Source organism: Plutella xylostella, chromosome 27 (assembly GCF_932276165.1).
Source record: "Plutella xylostella chromosome 27, ilPluXylo3.1, whole genome shotgun sequence".
Lineage (NCBI taxonomy): Eukaryota > Metazoa > Arthropoda > Insecta > Lepidoptera > Plutellidae > Plutella > Plutella xylostella.
This window is the reverse complement of record NC_064007.1, coordinates 4003164-4026891: the sequence shown is the minus strand read 5'-3', so window position 1 is coordinate 4026891 and position 23728 is coordinate 4003164. Positions and strand designations below refer to the sequence as shown.

The following is a 23728-nucleotide window of genomic DNA, read 5'->3' as shown; positions in this document are numbered from 1 at the left end:
AATCACGATATTGAATGATCAAAACAACGACCAATATAATTATTACAAACCCCATGAGATCGAAACCTAAAAATAGGTGCGACGACGAGCAAAGCGAGGAGGAGCGTGTTAGGTGCACATGTTCATCAAAACCAAAGCGGAGCGCAGCGAAGCGGAGCGGAGCGTTTTCCAAACAGCGGAAACAATACAAGGCACCAGTTTGCGCTATGTAGGGAGACGCTCCGCCAAAGTTAAAGCCAAACGAATATTATTACTTTGTATAAACCTATGCCATAGCATTATTAGGCTATTCAAGATTTGGCCATACCATTATAAGGCTAAACAATGTTATGCGAAATAACTTTTTACTAAACGAGATTTATGCCATACGATTTTCGGCGTAACGAGACTTTGACCAAACGTTACTATGCAATACGAGATTAGGCAAACAAATCTTATGCCAAAAAAGGTAGAACCCATTAACCTTCTAACTTTTGTTTGTTTCTTGCCTCAGAATATTCATTCTCTGACCGAAATACATCAATCAGTAAACAAGGCTAAATAAAATACCGTGCAATCTCCAACACATGTTATTGGCGGAATTGACGGTGTTAGTCACACACAGTCAGAGAGCCACTGACAGTGACAGACGACAGTTGTTTGTTTGTTATTGTTATGGTATGGTATTGGTTCAACCAACTTGGTTGGCTAAATTTAAATTAATTGTTTACGAGATTGAATTCACATTATTTACACTCGTCTAAAGTTACATGCATATGCACTCACGACTGTAATCCCTGAAGGGGTACTCAGAGGTGGCTCACAAGCGAGCCACCCACTTTTCGAAGCACATTTTGTACTCACGTGATAGGTTGCGAACCATATCGCCGTTTTGGGATAAGTACAATTAAATAATAGGTTTCCTCACGATGTTTTCCATCACCGTAAGAGCACGTCGTATAATTGTACTTAAACTCCTTAATTGAAAACCCAATTGAAAGAATTCATTGGTACAGGCCAGGATTTGAACCCACGGCCTCCCGATTGAAAAGACGAGGTACTTACTATTTAACAATTTGTTAGCGGAACTAAAGATGGAAAGGGTAGATGACGACGGCGGTCAGTGGGAGGACTGGACTCCTATGAAATTCACATATTGTTTTGTTCCCACTTGCAAAAACACCACAACGAAGGGAAAACCGCATAAAAGATTTTTCAAGGTCCCCTTTACGAACAGAAAAGCATGGTGTCAAGCAGTGGGCCGCTCTGACGTACCAACGTCGAGTGTATCTGTATGTGAAGACCACCTTCAAGTAAGTTTACTATTCAAAGTTTTGTTTTTGCCTTTATTAATATGAGTCTATGGTAACATGGGTTTTGGAACAGTAAAATTAAATCACTAAAATCCTATTTCTTGATTTATTTGTCTTTTCTAGCTGGAAGATGATCTGGTGAACTACCTAAAGTGGAAATATGTCCAGTGCCGCCCGAAGTTAAAGACTAGAGTCCCAGCCAAGTTGCTTGCACTGAACTTTCCTCAAGCTAGTGCTTCTAAACAGCCAGATAATGAACACTGTTTATTACAAAACAATATTGAGCATTCACACATTCAAGCAAAATTCTTAACACAAAATGATACTCTTTGTGAACCAGACATGAACAATTTAGGTGTGCAAGTAAGTATTAAAATGATAACTTAATTGTGGAGTAAATACTAGGACACAAGAGGAGTTAAAAAGTGATGCTACCGGAAGATATTTCCTCACTAGACATGAAGCTGTGCTGTGCCATCAGTTATGGGCAGTAAGGTGCAGGTGGGTAATGCCGAATTTCGGATAATAATTCCGATTTTTGCCGATTTCTTCCAAACGTAGTTATACTTTGAACCGTGGAACCATTCACCTTGATGGCAACTTAATCTTCTACCTCGCTTGGGTTGACTCAGGGTAGTAGGACCGAGCGTGCGTGTTAAAACGTAAAATTAGTAAAAAAGTGCAAATTTCCGGATTTTTGAATTTTCGGAATTACCCGCACATCGGCAATTAAGAAATTAGTTAAGTTACTTAACTGATTGTTTTTTCATCCAAAAGATTGTCGTTTTTGTTCACTACGTTCGGAGTTTAAAAGCCCTAGCTTTAATTTTTTATATTTTCCGGAATGAGCGAACTAGGGTAATTCCGAATGTTGGAACATTTTACTATGAAATTCTGTGGATCGGGTAATTCCAAATTATAAATATAATATAAATGTGTATAAGTACTTCTGGGCACTTATATGCAATATTTCGAAATAAGTTTTTGCGAGGTTATAGCTGATCGAAAAATACATATGGTTCTTTAGATTAATTTACCTAAAACTCATTTTAAATATTTTTCGGAATAACCCGCATTCATTCGGAATTACCCTCGTGCAAAGAAAAAAATATCATCTTTTGAAACTTAAATATTTACGAATTCCGTGGGTATTGAGAGAAGTCTGTTAAACAGAGTTTTAGGTAGTATATTCAAGTATACAAAGCGTCCTTACATGAATCAAAATGACCTAACCAGTCCTCATAAATTGACAAAATACGAACATGTATCCAACTCACCCAAAAACCTTTGGGAATAACTCACCTGCACCTTACCATCAATTGTTTCGTGATTGGATTCTTAAAATACTTACCTTGAATTCATTTTATATTATATTTCTTTAATGGTGCAAAATAAATAGTAAGTATTCTATTCTATTCGGCGACTGGTGTAGTGGTTAGTGACCCTGACTGCTATGTCCAAGGTCCAGGGTTCGATTCCCGGCTGGGGCAGATATTTATTTAAAGGCAGAATATATTTGTACTCGGGTCTTGGGTGTTTATATTTATATTTAGTACTAGCTGCCCGGCGAACTTCATACCGCCTCTTACCCTACCCTACACTACACTACACTACACTACACTACACTACACTACACTACACTACCCTACCCTACCTTTCTCACCTTTTAAACCTTCAATGGACTTCCACGAATATTTCAAGACCAATATTTGCCAAATCGGTTCAGCCGTTCTCGAGTTTTAGCGAGACTAACGAACAGCAATTCATTTTTATTATATAGATGTATCTATCTATGTATTTGTGTAAGATATATCAGCTGTTCGACACCCATAACACAGGTTCTGCCTAGCTTGGGGTCGGATGGCCGTGTGTGAGATGTCCCCACATATTTATTTATTTATTCTATTTATTTATTTATTTATTTATTTATTAATGAAGCATGGAAAACCAACAGCATGGAATTACAGAACTAGGAATAGTTAAATTAATAGTAACAAACATGCCAGTTAAAGGTTTTCACATATAGAAACCTTATACTTTACTTAAAATTTACGATTAGCATCACAGTGAGCTAACAAATTTATTAATAATGTGGTCCTTAATTGAGTTGTAACTACTATAAAATAGATCAACACCGGTATTGCTACATAGACGGTTGTATGTTTCAGCAGCTCTAATCACAAAAGTGTTATGTCTATAATTGCTATTTGAGCGAGGGATGGAGAGGAGGGGCCGAGAGCGGGTCCTCCTGGTTGGAATCCGCAAGCCGAGTTTGTTAAGTAAGTCTGGGCAGTCGACTTGGCCACGAAAGGTTTTCACCAGAAAAATTACATCATTTATGTCTCTACGTAATTTGAGAGGTAGAAGATGCAATTTGACACATCGTTTGTTGTAGTCCATACTTGGGAGTTTGAATTTGAAACCTAAGTATCTTACAAATTTTTTTTGGATACGTTCAAGCCTCCCAATGTATAAATCGTACTGCGGATTCCAAATTTGTGACGCATATTCAAGGTGGCTTCGGACGTAGGCACAATACAGTATTTTAATAGTTTTCATATTTCTAAAGGGCTTAGAAGATCGCATTATGAAGCCAAGGGATCGTGAAGCTTTATTGAGAATACTATCTATGTGGAGATCAAATATTAATTTTTGGTCATGAATTACACCCAAATCCTTAGTAGCAGTAAGTTTAGATATTATCTTATCCTGTAGTGTGTAAGAACTTGGGAACACATTAACTCTCCGTGTATATGTTAATAGGAAGCATTTTTCAACATTAATATCGAGCTTATTCATACCACAGTAGGCGTCAAACCTACGTAGATCCTCTTGGAGAAGCCTCTCGTCGTCCGCGTTATTCACAACTCCAAAAACCTTCATATCATCAGCAAATAGTAGGTGATTGGAATGGTGAAAACACGTACCAATATCGTTGATGAAAATAATGAACAGGAGTGGCCCTAAAAGGGATCCCTGCGGTACTCCAGATGGGATGCTCATCCAAGAAGATGTGAATCCATTCAGTACAACGGCCTGAGACCTCGCAGTGACGTATGACTTGAAAAACGATAACAAGCAGCCCCGAACACCTATGTCCTGTAGCTTGCATATAAGCAGTGAGTGGTCAATGCGGTCGAAGGCCTTGCTATAGTCCGTATATATAACATCAACCTGGTTACGAGTATCCATCTTCTCCGTAAGGTAGTCGTTGAACAGACAAAGGTTGGACACTGTGGAGCGGCCTTTCAGGAAGCCGTGCTGGGATGGGCTAAATGAGTATTTAAGGCTAGGGTATAGCTGATCGTGGATGAGACGCTCAAGGACTTTAGCTAAGAGACAGAGTTTGGAGATAGGCCTGTAATTTTCAACCTTATTTTTAGTGTTCTTTTTGTGAATAGGAGAGATAAATGCACGTTTCCAAATAAGTGGCATTACACCCTCTGTTAAAATTTTACGAAAGAGTAATGTGACAGGCAAAGATAATTCAGAAGCACAAGATACAAGTAAGATAGCGGGCAATTCATCAGGACCTGCAGATTTGCATAGGTCCAGAGAGCGTAGAAGTTGTTCAACTGCATGGGAAGAAATGTCAATGCATGAGATGTCACCGATAATAGGCTTGTCTGCGTTGTCCGCGATTGGGCAATCGTTAATACTAGTGTTACAACTCAGGAAAGTTGAGTGGAAGAACGAGGCAAAAAGTTCGCTAATACCATGGCCAGAGTCACTAAACTTATCACCATATGTCATAGTAGAAGGGTATGTGCAATTGGATCTTATGCTTTTGACATATGACCAAAATGCCTTTGGGTTATTGTTAACTGACTCCTCTATTTTTGATATGTATCTGGAATAACATATTCTCTCAGTTTCGATAGCTCTGGCGCGAACTGTTTTAAATGACTGAAGGTCAGATATGTTACCGTAAACTTTATATTTCCTATGGTACTTTAGTTTTTCTTTTAAAATTTTGATTAGTGCAGGACTATACCACGGTGGGTACCTATCGAGTGAAGGATTACGGGTTGGTACATATTGGTCGCGAAATGAATAAATTTTCTGATAGAATATCTCAAGAGCAGTCTCAGCGTCCACCTTCAGAAACTCACTCTCCCAGTTTACACTACCAATGCATTGTCTTATCTGCGGGAAGTCGGCACGAGAGTAGGCGAAAACTTTACGAGCTTTAGTAGGTAGAAACGGACCAACTTCGATGGGGTAATTAACTAGGAGCGCTCGGTGGTACGGATCCTCGGGTACCAGTGGGTCAGAGCACTCCAGAACCACTGTGTGATCCTGAGCAAATATTAAATCTAGGATACGCCCAAAGTTGTTAGTTATGCTGTTATACTGACGAAGGTTATTGAAGTTCATTGAATCAATGAGAGTAAGTGCATTATCCCCGCACAAATCAGTTGCACGTAGCCCATCACTATCAGGAACCCACGTGATTGAGCTCATATTAAAATCACCCAATAGGAGAAACTTGTCTCGGGTAAATGTGTTCATTAACAACGTTAGTTCATCGGTGAAATTAGATAATTGAGTGGAAAAGCTGTTACCATGATTCTGATTGCAAAGATATAAAATACAAATATGGAGTTTGCAATGAGGAAAAGATACGGTTACCCAGAGATCCTCGGCAGAGGACCGCCAGGACAAGTTGGAGCTAGCGTGGAGTTCGCGTTTGACAGCTATCAACACTCCGCCACCGAGTGACTGGCCTGTGGCTGCGTAGTCACGGTCCCTGCGCCACACTAAATACCTACTGTCGAATAATTCAGCATCATTAATACTGTCTAAAAGCCATGTTTCTGATATTGTAATTACATCGTAATTATTAAGCAGTACATTACGTAAGAATATATTAGTCTTCGTCCGAAGCCCCCTAGCATTTTGGTGATATATATTAAGATATTTAGTCATTTAAGTGTAAGAGTACGTAGACTAATTAACAGCGTAACGTATGTTATTAACTTATTACTATGAAACCCATCCAAGCTTAAATACACGTCCCATTCATACAGTGATAGCAAATTAGAAGCAACATAAATCATAGAAAAATAAAAATAATAACGATGATAATTAGTTAGCGACAGAAATGAATATGCTAGGTCACATAACTTAGTATGTAAGTTAAGTTTATATATGATTTTTACAAAATCCAGTAATAACAGTCCGCCAATAACGTTCAATACATTACTCAGCAATAGCGACAACAGAAAAATCCAACAGAAACAATGGTATGCGAACATATTAACGGCAAATATAAAACAACAAGATGTTCCATTTTTATCTAGTTTTGTGCGTTGAATAATTAAAAGCATAACATACCTAGTATAAAACTTATCTATGTTTAAATACAAGTACCATTCGTAATAACAATTCATTAGAAGCAATAAAATGCAACATAAAAAACAGTGAGACAATAAAATATAATTAGCATAGTGCTTAAGTGAACCTGGATTGATCCACATATTAGCGTAGTTAGGACTTAGACAAGTAAATTCATCAATAAACCATCCCATCGTCAACTGGAGCGACATCAGAAGTTGGCGGGTAATATTATAATATTCTAAATAATACAAATACATTTTAAACTCAAGTTTGAGCTTTATTACAAGAGCGTAGCGGGTCAATTTAGCGAGAAGCGTATGCAGTAAACAGGTAACAGTCAGTAGCAAGTAAAATAATAACTTGAATAGGCGAATAGATAAGGTCACAGTGGTTTTCAAGTGAGAATAATGAGGGGCCAAGGAATAGCATTTCGTTATGGATTTGCAGAAACATTTATGAGTGAATTTTATGTAGATCCTGTTCATTGCGGATTTTGATGACATTGGATGTAGAATTTTTACGTACCAGAATTTTAGAGTGCTTGACCCAAACATGTTCGAATCCAAACTCTTTCGCTGCAACTTTAGCCTTGGACAATAATTGCTTGTTTTGGACAGTAAGATGATCATTAACAAAAATTTTATTAGATCCTTGTAAATTAATATCAGCCGCAGTAAGGTGGTTGGCAGCACGAGCCGCGGCCACGAAGTCCTCCTTGACGTACCGGTTGCTGAAGGCCACGATGATCGGCTTCGACCGCTCCGCGTCGCGGGAGGGCACTCGGGCCACGTAGTTGATGCTGGATTTAACAACCGTGTAGCCAATTTTGATGCCAATGGCAGATATTATTTCAAATAGGTTTTCCCCATATTTTTGAGGAACCCCCTTTATTTCGGCATTGTTACTCCGTAGCCACTGTTCTTTGTCATCTACATTTCGCTGAAGTCTAGATAATTGCTCCTTCAAACCATCGATACTTTCTTGTCTTTTCTCTACGTTAGTTAGACGATCATCAATTTTTTTGAACTGGGTTGACGTATCCGACGATGCCTTCTTCAGCTCCTTCACATCTGCTTTAATTCCGCGAATGTCATCAACCAGGGATACAAGGGGAGACAGCTTGGCGTTGAGTTTATGAAACTCTTCCATGACGTTCTCCAGACTCAGCCCCTTGGCAGAAGCGCGAGCAGTAGACGCCGCGGGTGCTGCAGATGGTCCGGCCGCGTCGTTCTTGCACGTGATGCAGACCCATGTAGCCTTGTTGCGTTCGCTCAGTTTGGAGTAGCTTTTCTCAGTCACTCCGCTGCATTGGTAGTGGTAGTCCATCATGCACTTACTGCACAGGGCACCAAACGTAACATCTTCACTGCATTTACCGCACGAAACCATAGTTGCAGAAGGGTTGGGAACCACTGCTTTGACACTCGAGTATATTGTAGAACCAGAAACGCGTGAGCTCACCGTGAGTGCGATGCGCAGTCTGATTTAGTCTTTTAGAGTCTATTTTATATCGCCTTCAATAATGGATGGAATTTTCAAATCCTACGCATTTATTAAAATCATTTTTTTTCTGCGTTCCTATTGTTTGTTGTTTTTGCAATTTAAGAAAACGAAAAAAAAAATCGGTATTCTTTTGTCAACTGTATACCTAGATCATCTTTTAAAATATTCGTGATATTTTCCGCTGAGGCGAAATTGTATTCGAGAAAACGTACACGTAACACAACTAAATCTAACATAATTTATTATAGGTACAAAAGGTAATTTTATCACTAACAGCTTAAATTCTAATATACATGTATTATCGGGATACCGAATGATCCTATTATACGAAGCAAATGGATAGAAACAATGAGAAAAAGCCGCGGAGAGGACTACTGGAAACATATTTTGACTAATTAAAATTTGTCAAAAAAATATCACCACATAAGATAGATAAATAAATAATAAATCATTTATTTGTTCCACATAAACATAACACATAAGTACTTACAACAAATAAGTACCACATTATTATAGTGTTTCCATTTTCTACAAACTTGGTAAAAATTTACTTACGTTGCCAAAATTTTTCATGCACTCGATGACATGACAGGAGGGAATGACAGTACAGTCACGCACAAAAGTAATAAAATATTGGCCTGTTTACAATGTAGTAAAAGCCTATTGTAAATGGTCGAAGATCATAGCATACCCCACAGACCTGTATTTGAAGCATACCATTCCCGTTTATAATATACTCTATGAAGCATACGGTATGCCGCATACCCTATAGAAACACCAGCACATAGCTGTCACTGTCTAAAAAATAATGACAGAGTGTGACAGCATGTAGTTTATCCGACAGGTAGGCATTATCCAAAAATTGTAAAACAGGCCCTTAGTATTTTATATTTTTTAAATTTGACTGGCTGAATGTCGTCACAGAAAGCATAATAAGATAAATATCTTTGCCTGCGCCACAAAAAAAAGCAAGTGTCACTTAACGTCAACGTCAGTGAGGTAGAATGTCATTGTCATCTAACTCTTAACCTACAAATAATATTCTCTGAAGCTCTGAAATTTATTTTATTATAATAAAATTACGGTTAGTTTAAGTTGACTTTAATATACTTACATATTATTTTGTATCAATATGGGAAGCAAAGACTGTTTCGTCCCGTCATGTACGAATAACAGCCGTGACAATCCGGATTTGTTATTCGTACCAATTTTAGAACGTTTGCGAAAAGAATGGTGTCGTCAAGTGAACGCTGAATACTTCACGATTTATTTGCAGTATTGTTGTGAAAATCATTTAAACGTAAGTACCTATACTATACATTCAAGTACCTACTACCATATACAACTATTGGGCAACATACAACCATATATTACACCTATAATATATATATGTATAACATAATGTGTGGTATTTTTCCGTCAGTACTTACCGCTTTTGCGACACAGTTTTTTTTATATCAATAGGTGTAGTGGGGTTAGGTGCAGGTGGGTTATTCCGAATTTCAGGTAATTCCGATTTTTGCCGATTTCTACCAAACGCAGCCATACTTTGAACCGTGGAACCATTCACCTTGATGGCAATTTAATCTTCTACCTCGCTTGGGTTGACTCAGGGCGCTAGAACCGAGCGTGCGAGTTAAAAAGTAAAATTAGTAGAAAAAAAATGCAAATTCCCTCATTTTTGAATTTTCGGAATTACCCACACATCGGTAATTAAGAAATCAGTTAACTTATTTAACTGATTGTTTTTTCATCCAAAAGATTGTCGTTTTTGTTCACTACGTTCGGTAAAAATACGAACATGTATCCAACTCACCCAAAAACCTTTCGGAATAACCCACCTGCACCTTATATATTATATAAGGATTTTGGGTGAGTTTTTCTATATCAATAGGTGTAGTATATTTATATACTTATGTCGTAGTTATCTACCACCCTGCTCATTCAATATCCTTAATACATTTTGTACTTTACCCTGTATGTATGCATATCTTCTTAATCCGTTATTTTTTTGCAGCGAGAAGATATCAAAAATTATTATAAATGCAAGTTATTAAATGAGAAACCAAAAATGGCGCCAACGGCGCAGCTACGAGGCATTTCTTTAGTTGAGGAGGGAAATAAAGGCCTTTCTCTGCGTGAGCTTTTGCTTCAAGATCACACACCCGGTGTTACAAAGAAACGAAAGCTAGACGAAAACATATTGCCTAGTACCTCAGCATCAACTTTACCTTTCAAAGTAAGTAAGGTAACATCGGCTAATGCCGAAAATCAGATAATTCAGATTTTTGCCGATTTCTTCCTAACGCATCAATACTTTGAACCGTGGGACCATTCACCTTGTTGGCAACTTAATCTTCTACCTCCCTTGGGTTGACTCAGGGCGCTAGGACCGAGGGTGCGAACAAAAAAATTTATAAAAAAGTACAAATTTCTGCCTTTTTTAATTTTTGGAATTAAGTACCTGCACATCGGTAATTAAGAAATCAGTTAAGTAACTTCACTGAAATATTGACGTTTTTGTTCGCTATACGTAGTGAGTTCAAAAACCCTAGCATAACCTAGAATTATTCGACTAGAGTTATTTCGAATAACGGAACATTTTATTATGAAATTCTGTGGTTCGAGTAATTCCGAATTATTAATATGATATACTTAAATGTGTACTTATAAGTACTACTGGGCAGTTCTAGGCAATATTGCGAAATATGTTTTTGCGAGGTTAAAGTTTATCGAAAAATACATATGAACCTTTAGCTTAAATTAACTGAAACTAATTTATCGATGTAATCGGTATAACCCGCATATGTTCGGAATAACCCTCGTGCAATGAAAAAGATATCACTTTTGAAACTTAAAATTTACGAATTCCGAAGGCATTTACCTACAAAATCCTATGAAACATAGTTTTCAAACTCTGTCCAATATATAATATATTATTGGTTTTTTGAAATCCCATAAGTTTGAGAAGAATAAACGCCGAAAGTACTTAGGACTTAGGACTACAACGTCCCACATTTTTAGGGTAATCTTTACACTGGTGACGTTTATTGGTAGGGGGAAGTGTTGCCACACTACATTACACGCCTCATCCACACAAGCACAGACTAACTAAATTATTAGTCTATGACACAAGGCGAGCAACCACGTTCGACCTGACGTCACACGGTCTGTAGTTCAGTTACTCCACGCGGCCGCGGGGGGTGCTGACATCAGTGCCATAGACTAGAATATTATCAGTGCGTGACAGGTCCCGAGCATAGAGAAAAAATAAACAATTGTGTAAAGAGTGCCATCTGGAGGAGTTTTTTGTCATACTCTATACGTCATACTGAGCCTACAACGCCATCTCTTTATATTGCTCAACCTCATTGTACATACATACAGGGTGCCCTGTTGGGACACCCTGTATATATAGATATTGTTATCACAAGTTAATAGCCGGATCTCCACCAAACGATCCAATGCGATCCGATCGCCCGATCCAAGAAGTTTAGTATGTAAGATTCCTTGGATCGCGCGATCGGATCGCGTTGGATCGTCTGGTGGGGATCCGGCTATTAACTTCAATCTATAAAGATATAAGACATATTTGCGTTGACGTAGTTACACCACACAACAGTTATTACATTTATCAGCTAAATTTAAGTTCAATCTATTTATGTACCTACCTACATGCAACAATAAATAAAAAACAATTATTATATAATTCTTTATTACCTCGCATATAACAATGTTTCAGTTCAGTTTTGTTCATGTCACTTGTAAAATAATATGCGAGTGGGTGTGTGTATTTCTTTCACCATGAAAACCAATTCATGTTTTGCTAGTTTATGTTTCCCAAGAGAAGCAAATCTTGTCACTTGTGGTGATAAAGTCATTTCGTCCAATAGTGCATCATTTATCCTCGCGAGGCAAATCTTTGACGACATTTATCAGTTTGGTACACATAGTATTTTAATCTTCAGCGGATATGAAGATGTCGATCGCTCTTTGCCAGTGCCGCCATTTCAGCTCGGTTCCCGTGGAACCACATGGAACCTGGATCCATATGGAATCTGTCAGGTCAAAAGAATTTCATAAAAACACTTTTTGCGGATAAAGATGCTTTTTCTTGACACACCATGTTTATTTTTATTTGTAGGTATATAAAATTTATAAATAACGATATACCGAGAGTATAGGCTTTTATTACAAAAATGTTTTTTGCGAGACATTGAACTGACACTGACACGCAATTTCTTCATAAAAGCCATAGATCATGACAATGTTAATATTCAAATACTACTTATCTATGTGTCTTGTTATTGTTCTATGGTCTTGTTGATAACGCCATCTTACATCTTTTTTGGTAGTAAGAGTAATATAAAGAGATGGCACTACCTTCTACTAAAAGTTCAGCCATTAAGGCACTGACTCCCCCCTGGTCCCGAGCTTGAGCGGTACGATTGAGTCTTGAAATGTTTTTATTTTTCGTGTTTCACGATCAAAATGAAGTGTTGCATTGATGGATGTAAGAGCTACAGTGATGATAGAAGATTTGTGGACGGAAGCAAAATATCTTTTCACGCGTAAGTTATATTTTAAATTACTTATATTTTATTTTACTTTTAGAACATTATAAATTGCTGGAAGCGCCATTTAGTGTAACAAACATACTAGTAAGGGACGTACTCAGGCGGGTAAAAAAAGAAATACTTAGGGGTGTCATGTTTATTATGAATAATAAAAGATGTATTTTTTTTAGATTTCCTAACGACACTGGATTGAAGCAGCAATGGATTCAATTAATCAACAAAGCTGGCTGGAGTCCAACAAAATACAGCAAAGTATGTTCTCTACATTTTAATGCAGAGGACATACTAAACACAAAAAAAGGTTTAAAAAAAATAAAAGAAGGCGCTTGCCCTAACATTCCATCACAAGAACAGGTAACTTATATTAATAACTAAAACCATCGAAGTAGAAAAAACGGCGGAAGGAATCTCGCTTACTAAACACTGAGGCACAACAATGGCGGCGACGCGACGCGTCGCTTCGTGATACCCCATTTACACTCTCGTACCCCATTTACACTCTCGCCTCGGCCCTCGCCTCCTCGCTCGCCTCGTCACTCGTGCGGAGGCGCGAATGTAAACACCCACTCGCGTGTGACGCGAGTGGGTGTTTACACTCTCGTGCCGAGTTCAGTTGTCTTTGAGCTAGCAACGATGGAGGACGTCGAAGTTTTAGCCGCAACAATAAAGAATTTATGTATGATCACCGATTACTTCGCCGTTTATGGACCGATTTTGAAAATTCTTTTTTTTATGTATTGGGTTAAGATCCCATGTGGTCCCATTTTTTTCAAATTTTGATTCCACCTTCAAGGGTGGGTAAAGGGTTAAAAACAGGCTATGAATTTCCATTTTGGGTACCCATTAACCGATTGTAGTTAATGAAATTTAGAAAGTACATAGGTACTTACCTATATTTTTAACATTAAAAAAAATATGATGGTGACCTTGAGCTGATCTGATGATGGAAACGGAAGGTAGTCAAGGGAACTCCTCAACGGTAGGTATATAGCAACTACTTCGTGTTTACTACTGACTAGTAGGACTTATAGGTATCATTTGCTTCTTAGGCCCGGGTCTCCTATTTACTCCGTAGGTCGCGTCAAGTGTCACCGCCGTGGGCCGCGTCACAATGCTCATTATGTCTACGCGCCAACGTCGGCGTGTGAGGGAGACCGCATCAGTACATTTCTATAGTGAGCATCGTGACGCGGCCTACGGCGTGACGCTGGACGCGAACTACGGCGTAAATAGGAGACCAAGGCCTTAATTTTGATTGTCAATTATTGCAAATAAACTAAGTACTTATAAATAAGTAATAAAATAAAATAATGATAAAAAAACGACTTCAAAAAACCACTAAAACGTAAGAAATAATTTAAGGTTTAGACATGGTTTAGACCTATTCTATGTGACAGTACTAATATATCTAAGCAGGTGGTAAGTACTGCTTTTATTTCTTACGTTGTAGTGTTTTTTTATTATTATTATTTTATTGAAATATTTACTTATATGAAATTAAATGTTTCGTCTTGCGACCAATCCATTATACAACTGAGGAAAAAACACTACGTTATAATTATACGACGACGAACACAACCTGCGCGGCACGATGTAGAAGCCAGAATGAAGCGGACGCGAGAGTGTAAACACCCGCTCGCGTGCGACGCGAGCTCGACGCGAGCTCCTTTGACTCGTGCCCCAAAAACCGCTCCGGACGCGAGCGCCGCGAGTGGCGAGGCGAGCGAGGAGGCGAGCCACGAGCGTCTGTTCACACTCGCGCCTCGCCCCTCGCCTTGTCGCTCGCCTCGCCACTCGTGCGAGAGTGTAATACCCCATTTACACTCTCGCCTCGGCCCTCGCCTCCTCGCTCGCCTCGTCACTCGTGCGGAGGCGCGAATGTAAACACCTACTCGCGTGCGACGCGAGTGGGTGTTTACACTCTCGTGCAGAGTTCAGTTGTCTTTGAGCTAGCAACGATGGAGGACGTCGAAGTTTTAGCCGCAACAATAAAGAATTTATGTATGATCACCGATTACTTCGCCGTTTATGGACCGATTTTGAAAATTCTTTTTTTTATGTATTGGGTTGAGATCCCATATGGTCCCATTTTTTTCAAATTTTGATTCCACCTCCAAGGGTGGGTAAAGGGTTAAAAACAGGCTATGAATTTCCATTTTGGGTACCTATTAACCGATTGTAGTTAATGAAATTTAGAAAGTACATAGGTACTTACCTATATTTTTAACATTAAAAAATAATATGATGGTGACCTTGAGCTGATCTGATGATGGAAACGGAAGGTAGTCAAGGGAACTCCTCAACGGTAGGTATATAGCAACTACTTCGTGTTTACTACTGACTAGTAGGACTTATAGGTATCATTTGCTTCTTAATTTTGATTGTCAATTATTGCAAATAAACTAAGTATAAATAAGTAATAAAATAAAATAATGATAAAAAATCGACTTCAAAAAACCACTAAAACGTAAGAAATAATTTAAGGTTTAGACATGGTTTAGACCTATTCTAATATATCTAAGCAGGTGGTAAGTACTGCTTTTATTTCTTACGTTGTAGTGTTTTTTTATTATTATTATTTTATTGAAATATTTACTTATATGAAATTAAATGTTTCGTCTTGCGACCAATCCATTATACAACTGAGGAAAAAACACTACGTTATAATTATACGACGACGAACACAACCTGCGCGGCACGATGTAGAAGCCAGAATGAAGCGGACGCGAGAGTGTAAACACCCGCTCGCGTGCGACGCGAGCTCGACGCGAGCTCCTTTGACTCGTGCCCCAAAAACCGCTCCGGACGCGAGCGCCGCGAGTGGCGAGGCGAGCGAGGAGGCGAGCCACGAGCGTCTGTTCACACTCGCGCCTCGCCCCTCGCCTTGTCGCTCGCCTCGCCACTCGTGCGAGAGTGTAAATGGGGTATAAATGGGGTATCGCACGAGTGGCGAGGCGAGCGACAAGGCGAGGGGCGAGGCGCGAGTGTGAACAGACGCTCGTGGCTCGCCTCCTCGCTCGCCTCGCCACTCGCGGCGCTCGCGTCCGGAGCGGTTTTTTGGGCACGAGTCAAAGGAGCTCGCGTCGAGCTCGCATCGCACGCGTCCGCTTCATTCTGGCTTCTACATCGTGCCGCGCAGGTTGTGCTCGTCGTCGTATAATTATAACGTAGTATTTTTTTCCTCAGTGGTATAATGGATTGGTCGCAAGATGAAACATTTAATTTCATATGAATAACTATGTCAATAAAATAATAATAATAAAAAAAAAACCGACTTCAAAAACACTAAAACGTAAGAAATAAAAACAGTATCTGCTTAGATATATTTGTACTGTCACATAGAAATGGTCTAAACCATGTCTAAATTTTTACTGGTTTTTTGAAGTCGGTTTTATTTTATTTTTTTATTATTTTATTTTATTATTTTTAGCTTATTTGCAATAATTGTCAATCAAAAGTAAGATGCAAATGATACCAATAAGTCCTACTAGTCAATACGAATCATTCAAACCTAAACAAGAAGTAGTTGCTATGTATACCCGCCTATATACAATATATAATATACGGCAATAAACCCGCCTTTGTACATTGTTGGTTTTCTTTTAATGTTCTTCTCCTTTTTTATTGTAGCTTTATAATGTAGTACAATAAAGTGATTATAAATATAAATAAATAAATACCGTTAAGGAGTTCCCTTGACTACCTTCCGTTTCCATCATCAGATCAGCTCAAGGTCACCATCATATATTTTGTTGTTACGTTTTAAATTTCTTTATCTACAATCGGTTAATAGGTGTCCATAATGGAATTTGACCCTTGCGGGTGGAATAAAATTTTGAAAGAAAATGGGACCATATGGGAGCTCAACAGCTCAACCTAATACATCAAAAAAATAATTTTCAAAATCGGTCCTTAAACGGCGAAGTAATCGGTGAACATACATAAATTCTTTATTGTTGCTGCTAAAACTTCGACGTCCTCCATTGTTGCTAGCTCAAAGACGACTGAACTCGCCACGCGAGTGTAAACACCCACTCGCGTCGCACGCGAATGGGTGTTTACATTCGCGCCTCCGCACGAGTGACGAGGCGAGCGAGGAGGCGAGGGCCGAGCGAGGCGCGAGTGTAAATGGGGTATGAGAGTGTGTGGGTGCGACGTGATGGGCGCGCGGCGGAGGCGGCGCGGCGAACTGAATTACTTTTAGTGCGAATGTTTGCGTGTCGGTCGGCTCGTCGGAATATGACATTTTGACTTACTTACGGTGCCTCAGATTTTAGCTAGCGAGCTTCCTTCCTCCTTTTTTTTACTTCAATAACTAAAAGTAATGTTTACTTATAATTTTTTTATTAGGTATTCACTTTCTTTGTATTATAATTTTGTTATTTTATATTGTAGCCGATCCGCAATCAATGTCCTGGACCGTCTAACTTAAATGAATTATTACTTTTCAATGATTCTCCCAGAGAAAAGATATTAAAGCATGAAATCTTAAGGCTTAAGCAATCAGATAAAAAGAAAGTGAAAAAAATACGGACGTTGACACAAGCTCTTCGGCGAATGAAGAAAAAAGTAAGTCGTTTTTTTTAATGTATTATAACAAAACATGAAAACTTAAAGCTTAGAAGCTTTTTTAAGTATTTCCAGTCACTGTTACACATCAGTAAAATAAAAAATTAAAGAACGTTTTCATTATAGACACACATTTTGTTTAGATATCATAATTTACTGACATGAACTGTAGCAGCAGCAACAGCGCATTTATAAGTCATCAAATCAAAGTAAGTATCCATTTGTTATTACTCGATCAAGCTAAACTGTCGAGTAAAACCCATGACATGGACTTTCGTCCACACATTCAGCTTTGATCTATTGAGTAGGGCGTTTTGTATTCACATTCACAGTAGGTTCGAAGGAAATGACTTTCATTTAATTCCATCGAGCCGGCTCGGGGTGCGAGCCATCGAGCTATTTTTAGCATTAGCTATTTTTGCGTCATCTATGTTGCCACAGCTGACCCCACCACCTATTTTACTTTTACTCATTCCAATATGACTTACCCTTAATAAATTCAGTCAGATAAATTTCCTTCAAACAATTTTACATCGAGGTCGTTTTGTACTAAAATAGCAATAACTTTTTTGTTAATTGAAACAATAGCAACGTTTCATACCATTTTGGAAACTGTATTAAATGAGCAATCTTTTCAAATAAGGTACCAGGTTTGCGTGGTATATTTTTTTACAGTATGTAGAGTCAAAGTTGTTTATAAAAAAATACGATTACCTTTTATGACTTTGAAAACCGTGTTTTTTAAACATACATATAACAGCATTACTCGATGTTTTTTTTGACTGCGATCAATAGCAGAGCTATACAGGGTGATGCAACACCAAACAAAATCTAACAATATGGATTTTTGTACCGGCGGCGGCGGCACGCAAGAAACTGATCCAAGGTGTCGATTTTCAGCAAATTTATAAAAATGTAAATATCTCGAAAATTATCTAGTTTTTACTAAGGTCATATTGTGATATTCTGGCCTCTCATGAGCTGACCTATCAGCCCTTTAAGGGATGACGGTGACTTTTGGGACACCCTGTATATTATTATATTATACCTACCCAAGATACACCAACAACCCAACAACGCACGAAAAACGGCCCGGCAAAACAGCGCAGCGCTTATATTTATGGTAAGCGCTGTTTCACTGTCAGTCTTGTGTTGAATTTGTATGGAGTGCGGTATCTTGGGTAGGTATAATATGATCGAAGGTCCCAGTCTATCAGTTCGCAATGACAAATAAATTTGAAATACATTACATAATTTGTAGTCTTCTTTGGCCTTCGCATATCATATTATGAGCTACGCAATGTATAACCACCGAGGCTAGTCATAAAAAAAATTCTTCTCGAACTTAGATGGCGTTAACCTAAGCTTTTCATAAAAGTTCTTCTAATCGAACTAAGATGGAGTTAGCGTCCCGCACCCCCGCGCACCTCAGCCTTCAACCCCGATTATCGATTAGTGGTAGTGGCTGCGGGTTCCGCTCATCTGGCATAATCTTTATTGACCAAAACTCATTTCGCATAACTCGTATGGTCTAAACTTTTTTGGCCGAACCATCACTTTGCCAAGACTTATGTGGCATAAGGCTCGTTTCGTCTAAAACTCTTTAGGCACAATCTTTAAACACCTAAGTTTCGATTGCTCAAATTTATGTTCGTCTATACCTATGTATAATCTTGTTTCTCCTAATGTTATCTTAATCAATAATATATTAAGTATGTAGTAAATGTACAAATTGTGGTATTTTTCTCCTACATCCCGAAAATCACGATATTGTATTATCAAAAAATCGAAAGTTAATTAAACCAATATAATTATTACAAACCCCATGAGATCGAAACCTAAAAATAGGTGCGACGACGAGCAAAGCGAGGAGGAGCGTGTTAGGTGCACATGTTCATCAAAACCAAAGCGGAGCGCAGCGAAGCGGAGCGGAGCGTTTTCCAAACAGCGGAAACAATACAAGGCACCAGTTTGCGCTATGTAGGGAGACGCTCCGTCAAAGTTAAAGCCAAACGAATATTATTACTTTGTATAAACCTATGCCATAGCATTAGGCTATTCAACATTTGGCCATACCATTATTAGGCTAAACAATGTTATGCGAAATAACTTTTTACTAAACGAGATTTATGCCATACGATTTTCGGCGTAACGAGACTTTGACCAAAAGTTACTATGCAATACGAGATTAGGCAAAAAAATCTTATGCCAAAAAAGGTAGAACCAGTGGCTGCATTTCATTTCATCCTATATAGAAAACGAAATGGCAGCTCTACAATGTATCTGCTTTATATGTAGTTCCTATAATCGTGATGGGTGGCGCTCACTTACACACGTAAAAAATTCTTCACATAGTTCACATTAAACGCTCTGCGCTTTGTATTAAAAACAATTATTTACTCGCTCAAAAGTGAATTATAATAAAAAAATATTGATAGAGGCATAATTTTGAAATAACAAAGTTTATTAAAAATAATATTTGACCTTTATTTGAATCACATGCATATTCCTTATTATACAATGAACTTATTTTATTTCAGGGTAACTCAGGCATAAAGTCTTCAATCAGTGTGTCCTACCGGTTAGGTTATGACTATGTCTAGTTCGAGCAATGATTTCAAAAGGAAGGATATGCCCTTCAGAACATTTTGCTCAAACCTTCTTCATACAAGAAAAATTACTGCCATCTGTCATAATTTGTTGGAACTATGTCAGCGCCGAGCTACTTATCCTGACGACGCAACCTTGTACGTGCGTTCATATTTTACCGTCACCGGACAGTAGGTACATAATAATATGAGTGAAGTGAGTTGCATGCGGACGTCCGTACAAGGTTACATCGTGCGGCCATTGTAGACTTTGGTAGTAAAATAATTATCGCTTTAAAATGTGTTTATTTATTAATTAAGGATGATACGATATTCCATATTCCTTTTTGACCTTCGTATCATAGTTTTTGTAGCCTTTCACAACAAAATAGGCATATTTAACACAAGAAACAAAGACTCATCTCTCCGTCACAGACAACTGTCGACTGAGGACCGTTGGCCCTAAAATGTCTATTTTAGGGCCAACGCGCGGGTGCCATTTTCTTGAGTGGTTTGGCCTGTCCTTACGCAGTAATATATATGTCAATGAGTTCGAGCCCCTATTTCGAACTGAGAGTAGTTTGTAAAAAACATGACGTTCATCAGAAAAAAAAATATTTAGGTAGTTACTTAAATGATGAATAAAAGCGTTATAAGTAATACAAAGACGATTTCATTTAAGTAATTTTTATTTTGTTTTTTAATCAAAAGAATGAAAGTCTATTTTATTATTTAATAAGCATAGATAAGTAAACCACTGGACACGAAACGTTTCCCGATTTCGCCCTTACCTCTGCCACCAACGGCGTCTTTCTTTTAGTCATAGAGAAAAGAACACTACGTTTTAAGAGATGGGAGTACAAGGGAAAAAAAAGAAAAAAATACTTGTATTATTTTTTTTTATTCACGCGTACTAACAGAGGGTACCAACAAAACAAAAATTATGACGTACAAAACTGCCAACATAGCCCCGCTGAAATAGTGATGTGCTTCTTATGGATATTTTTTATCGATAACTAGTAAAAAAAAAAGTGGGAGTGTATGTATTACTTTAATTTCAGTTTTACACAATAGGATTTCAGTGTTACACAATGACACCAACGTTAAGTCTCGGTTCAACGTTATGTTATGTTCCTATTTGAACACAAAAATATAATCCATAAAATAAACTCGAGATTTTCCGTTGACGTAAGTGCTATGATATAATGTTGAAATAAAATAAAAGTGGAAAAATATAATTATATTTATTTATTATAAAATAAAGTGTCTGCAGTAAGTCCCACACATGGAATTGTTTTTTTTTTCAATTGTGTTCTTAAAATGTTGTGGTAGGAAATGATTGCCACAAATTCGTTTAAGTTGATGTAGCTTTTCAATAGGCACATAAACCAGACCCTCCTTACCGGTCATCTTAACCCACTGTTTACATCTGCAAACAACATTTTTATCATTATTATTAAACAATTAAATATTATTTAAGTAGGTATAATAAAAGTCACTGGTAATTTTTGTATGGAGATCCGAATTTGATTTTCGCTAATTTCCAAAACTAGTAGACAAAAGTTGTTCTGATTGATGAGCTGTGCGTACTAATGATAAATAAAAATATCGATATCGATAAAAAAAACATTCATGCACTATTGTTGGTTGTGCTGACCCTCCAGTTATTTTATTAGACTTTAACTTTTTTATACATATAAATAATCTAAATCCTATGCTTTAGCCTTTAATTGTAGCTTACCTTTCCTCATCCAGTGGAAATTTGGCCATGAAAATTCTCTTTTGGCCATCTATACGACCGGCTAGCGGCTCTTGAACCACATATTTCACAAGTTTTATAAAACATAATTATTATCAATAATATCAAGCAACACTAATAGTTAGGTACCTCCACACAAACACTGCACTTATCCACAGTAATAATAATGAATAAATAACTGTTAAATCTTAATTTATTTATGATTTAAAATTATTTTTCAAACTAAACGATTGACTGACTGACACTGACAGATGACAAAAGCCAAAGATGTCTATGATAGCGTAAAAAGTACTCTGTGAGCGGTGCTCGCCATTATTTTTCGTACGCGTTCCATACTTATTTTTTTCCCAGACTGTCTTTCGCCAGACTGCTTTTAGTCACCGTTTTCACTTCCACTATGTCAGTGTCAGTTCACTTCCCAAGGAATAACAAGGTATAAAAAATGGGCAAATGCGCCGTATTATTTTGTAAAAGTTTTTCTGGCGGAACGCAAAATGTTTCTTATCACAGGTAAGTACAACATACCTTTTCTTCTTATTTTCAACACAATTCTTCGATAAATTAATAAAATCAGATTTGTAAACAAAGCAATAGACGGCCAAATTGCAATGGCATATTTTTGTACAGACCTGCAACCTAGATATTACTTCCGTAATTAAGTTGGATTATACATGAGAATGAAGTAGGTAAAAATGTTCGTTCATTCAATACTTTTTTTCTGCCGCATTTGGCTTGAAAACATCGATGAACAGTATCGTATTGTATCGATGAAGCGTAATAAATCCGTTAAGTGCTTTTTTTATTGCACAAGTACCTATATATAAATTCAGACTATAAAACTTAAACATAAGCATTAGCTAATTGTTATATTTTTTGAAAAATCCACCCTTTTAGGGTTAAAATAGGGGATAAAAGTTTGTATGAAAGTCCTTCATTTTTAAAGTTAGGATCTTCAAATTTTGAATTTAGGCTGGAAATTGAAAAATAATGTTGATGTGTCTCGGCGATTTTGTTCATTCCACTCCCTTTATTCCTTATTTTTAAAAATTCCACCCCTAATGGGGTAAAAAATAGGGGATGGAAGTTTGTATGAAATTCCTTCAGTTTTGAAGTAAGGATCTTCAAATATTGAGTTTACTTCCATCCAAGACAATAATCATACAATCCTACTTAATATTATAAAGGAGAAAATATGTGTGTGAGCGTGTGTGTTTGTTACTTCTTTACGTCAAAACGGCTCTACTCACTCAAATTTGGTATGGAGTTAGCTGACACCCTTGAATAACACATAGGCTTTTATCGTGGAATTCCCACGGGAAAACTTTTTAAGGCGAAGCGAAACTCGCGGGAACATCTATTATAAAATAAATAGTAAATAAAATATTTCAATAACTATTGGACTTAGGACATAGGTCTCAAGAAGACAATAATTATCATGACCTCCTCTATCACAATAAATGATTGATCCATATGCTTGTAATTTTACAGATTCCCGGTTGACCCGGAGCGAAAAAGAATGTGGGTGGCGAGTGTTCGCAGGGAAGCAACGTGGATCCCAACCAAACACCATAGAATTTGTAGCCTGCATTTCGAAACAAAATGTTTCAAACAAGTCCTTAAATGTTATTGTATAAAAATGCTGTTCCTAGATTAAATTTGCCTAAATTTGTAAGTATATAATTATACATACATAGTAAACATACATACGTAGACTGGTTCTCCTTAACCTTTAACTTTAATAATTTACAATATTCCTGATGTCGAATATGGGCCCTGATTGATTTCAAAATATAGATTTTTGATGTCATTTATTTTGTTTGATTTTAGACACATGAAATAGAAGATGGTAATAATAGTTCAATTACTAATGTAGAAACAACTGAAGAAACAATAAACCAAGCACATCAGTAAATGTGAGTCATTTATTATTATAGTAATACATATCAACTACAAAGCGTTTAATTACACAAAATGTCATACAGTATAAGAGATTCTTTTAACTGATATTTAGAGAATCCCTTAAACCGTGTGAGATTTTATGATATAACTTTTGAAAGAGTTTTCGCCTCGAAAGACATCACAACTGTATGTAAATTCTCT

At 37.5% G+C, this 23728-nt stretch overlaps 1 protein-coding gene across 10 annotated transcripts in view; it reads left to right on the top strand.

Annotated features, from left to right (window-relative positions):
- The first annotated feature begins 902 nt into the window (after positions 1-902).
- Positions 903-23728, top strand: part of LOC105381158 — a 51503-nt gene continuing 28677 nt past the window's right edge. For 4 of the 10 annotated variants that reach the window (XM_048630943.1, XM_048630942.1, XM_048630955.1 and 1 more), the window contains exons 1-3: positions 903-1292; positions 1416-1655; positions 10153-10374. In XM_048630943.1, coding sequence (XP_048486900.1) covers positions 1074-1292; positions 1416-1655; positions 10153-10374 — 681 coding nt within the window. In that variant the 5' untranslated portion in view covers positions 903-1073. Of the gene's footprint in view, positions 1293-1415; positions 1656-8882; positions 9436-10152; positions 10375-11226; positions 11386-12561; positions 12707-12882; positions 13067-17107; positions 17282-23728 lie in introns of those variants that run through there. The other 6 variants (XM_048630949.1, XM_048630948.1, XM_048630947.1 and 3 more) reach the window with 6 other exon arrangements.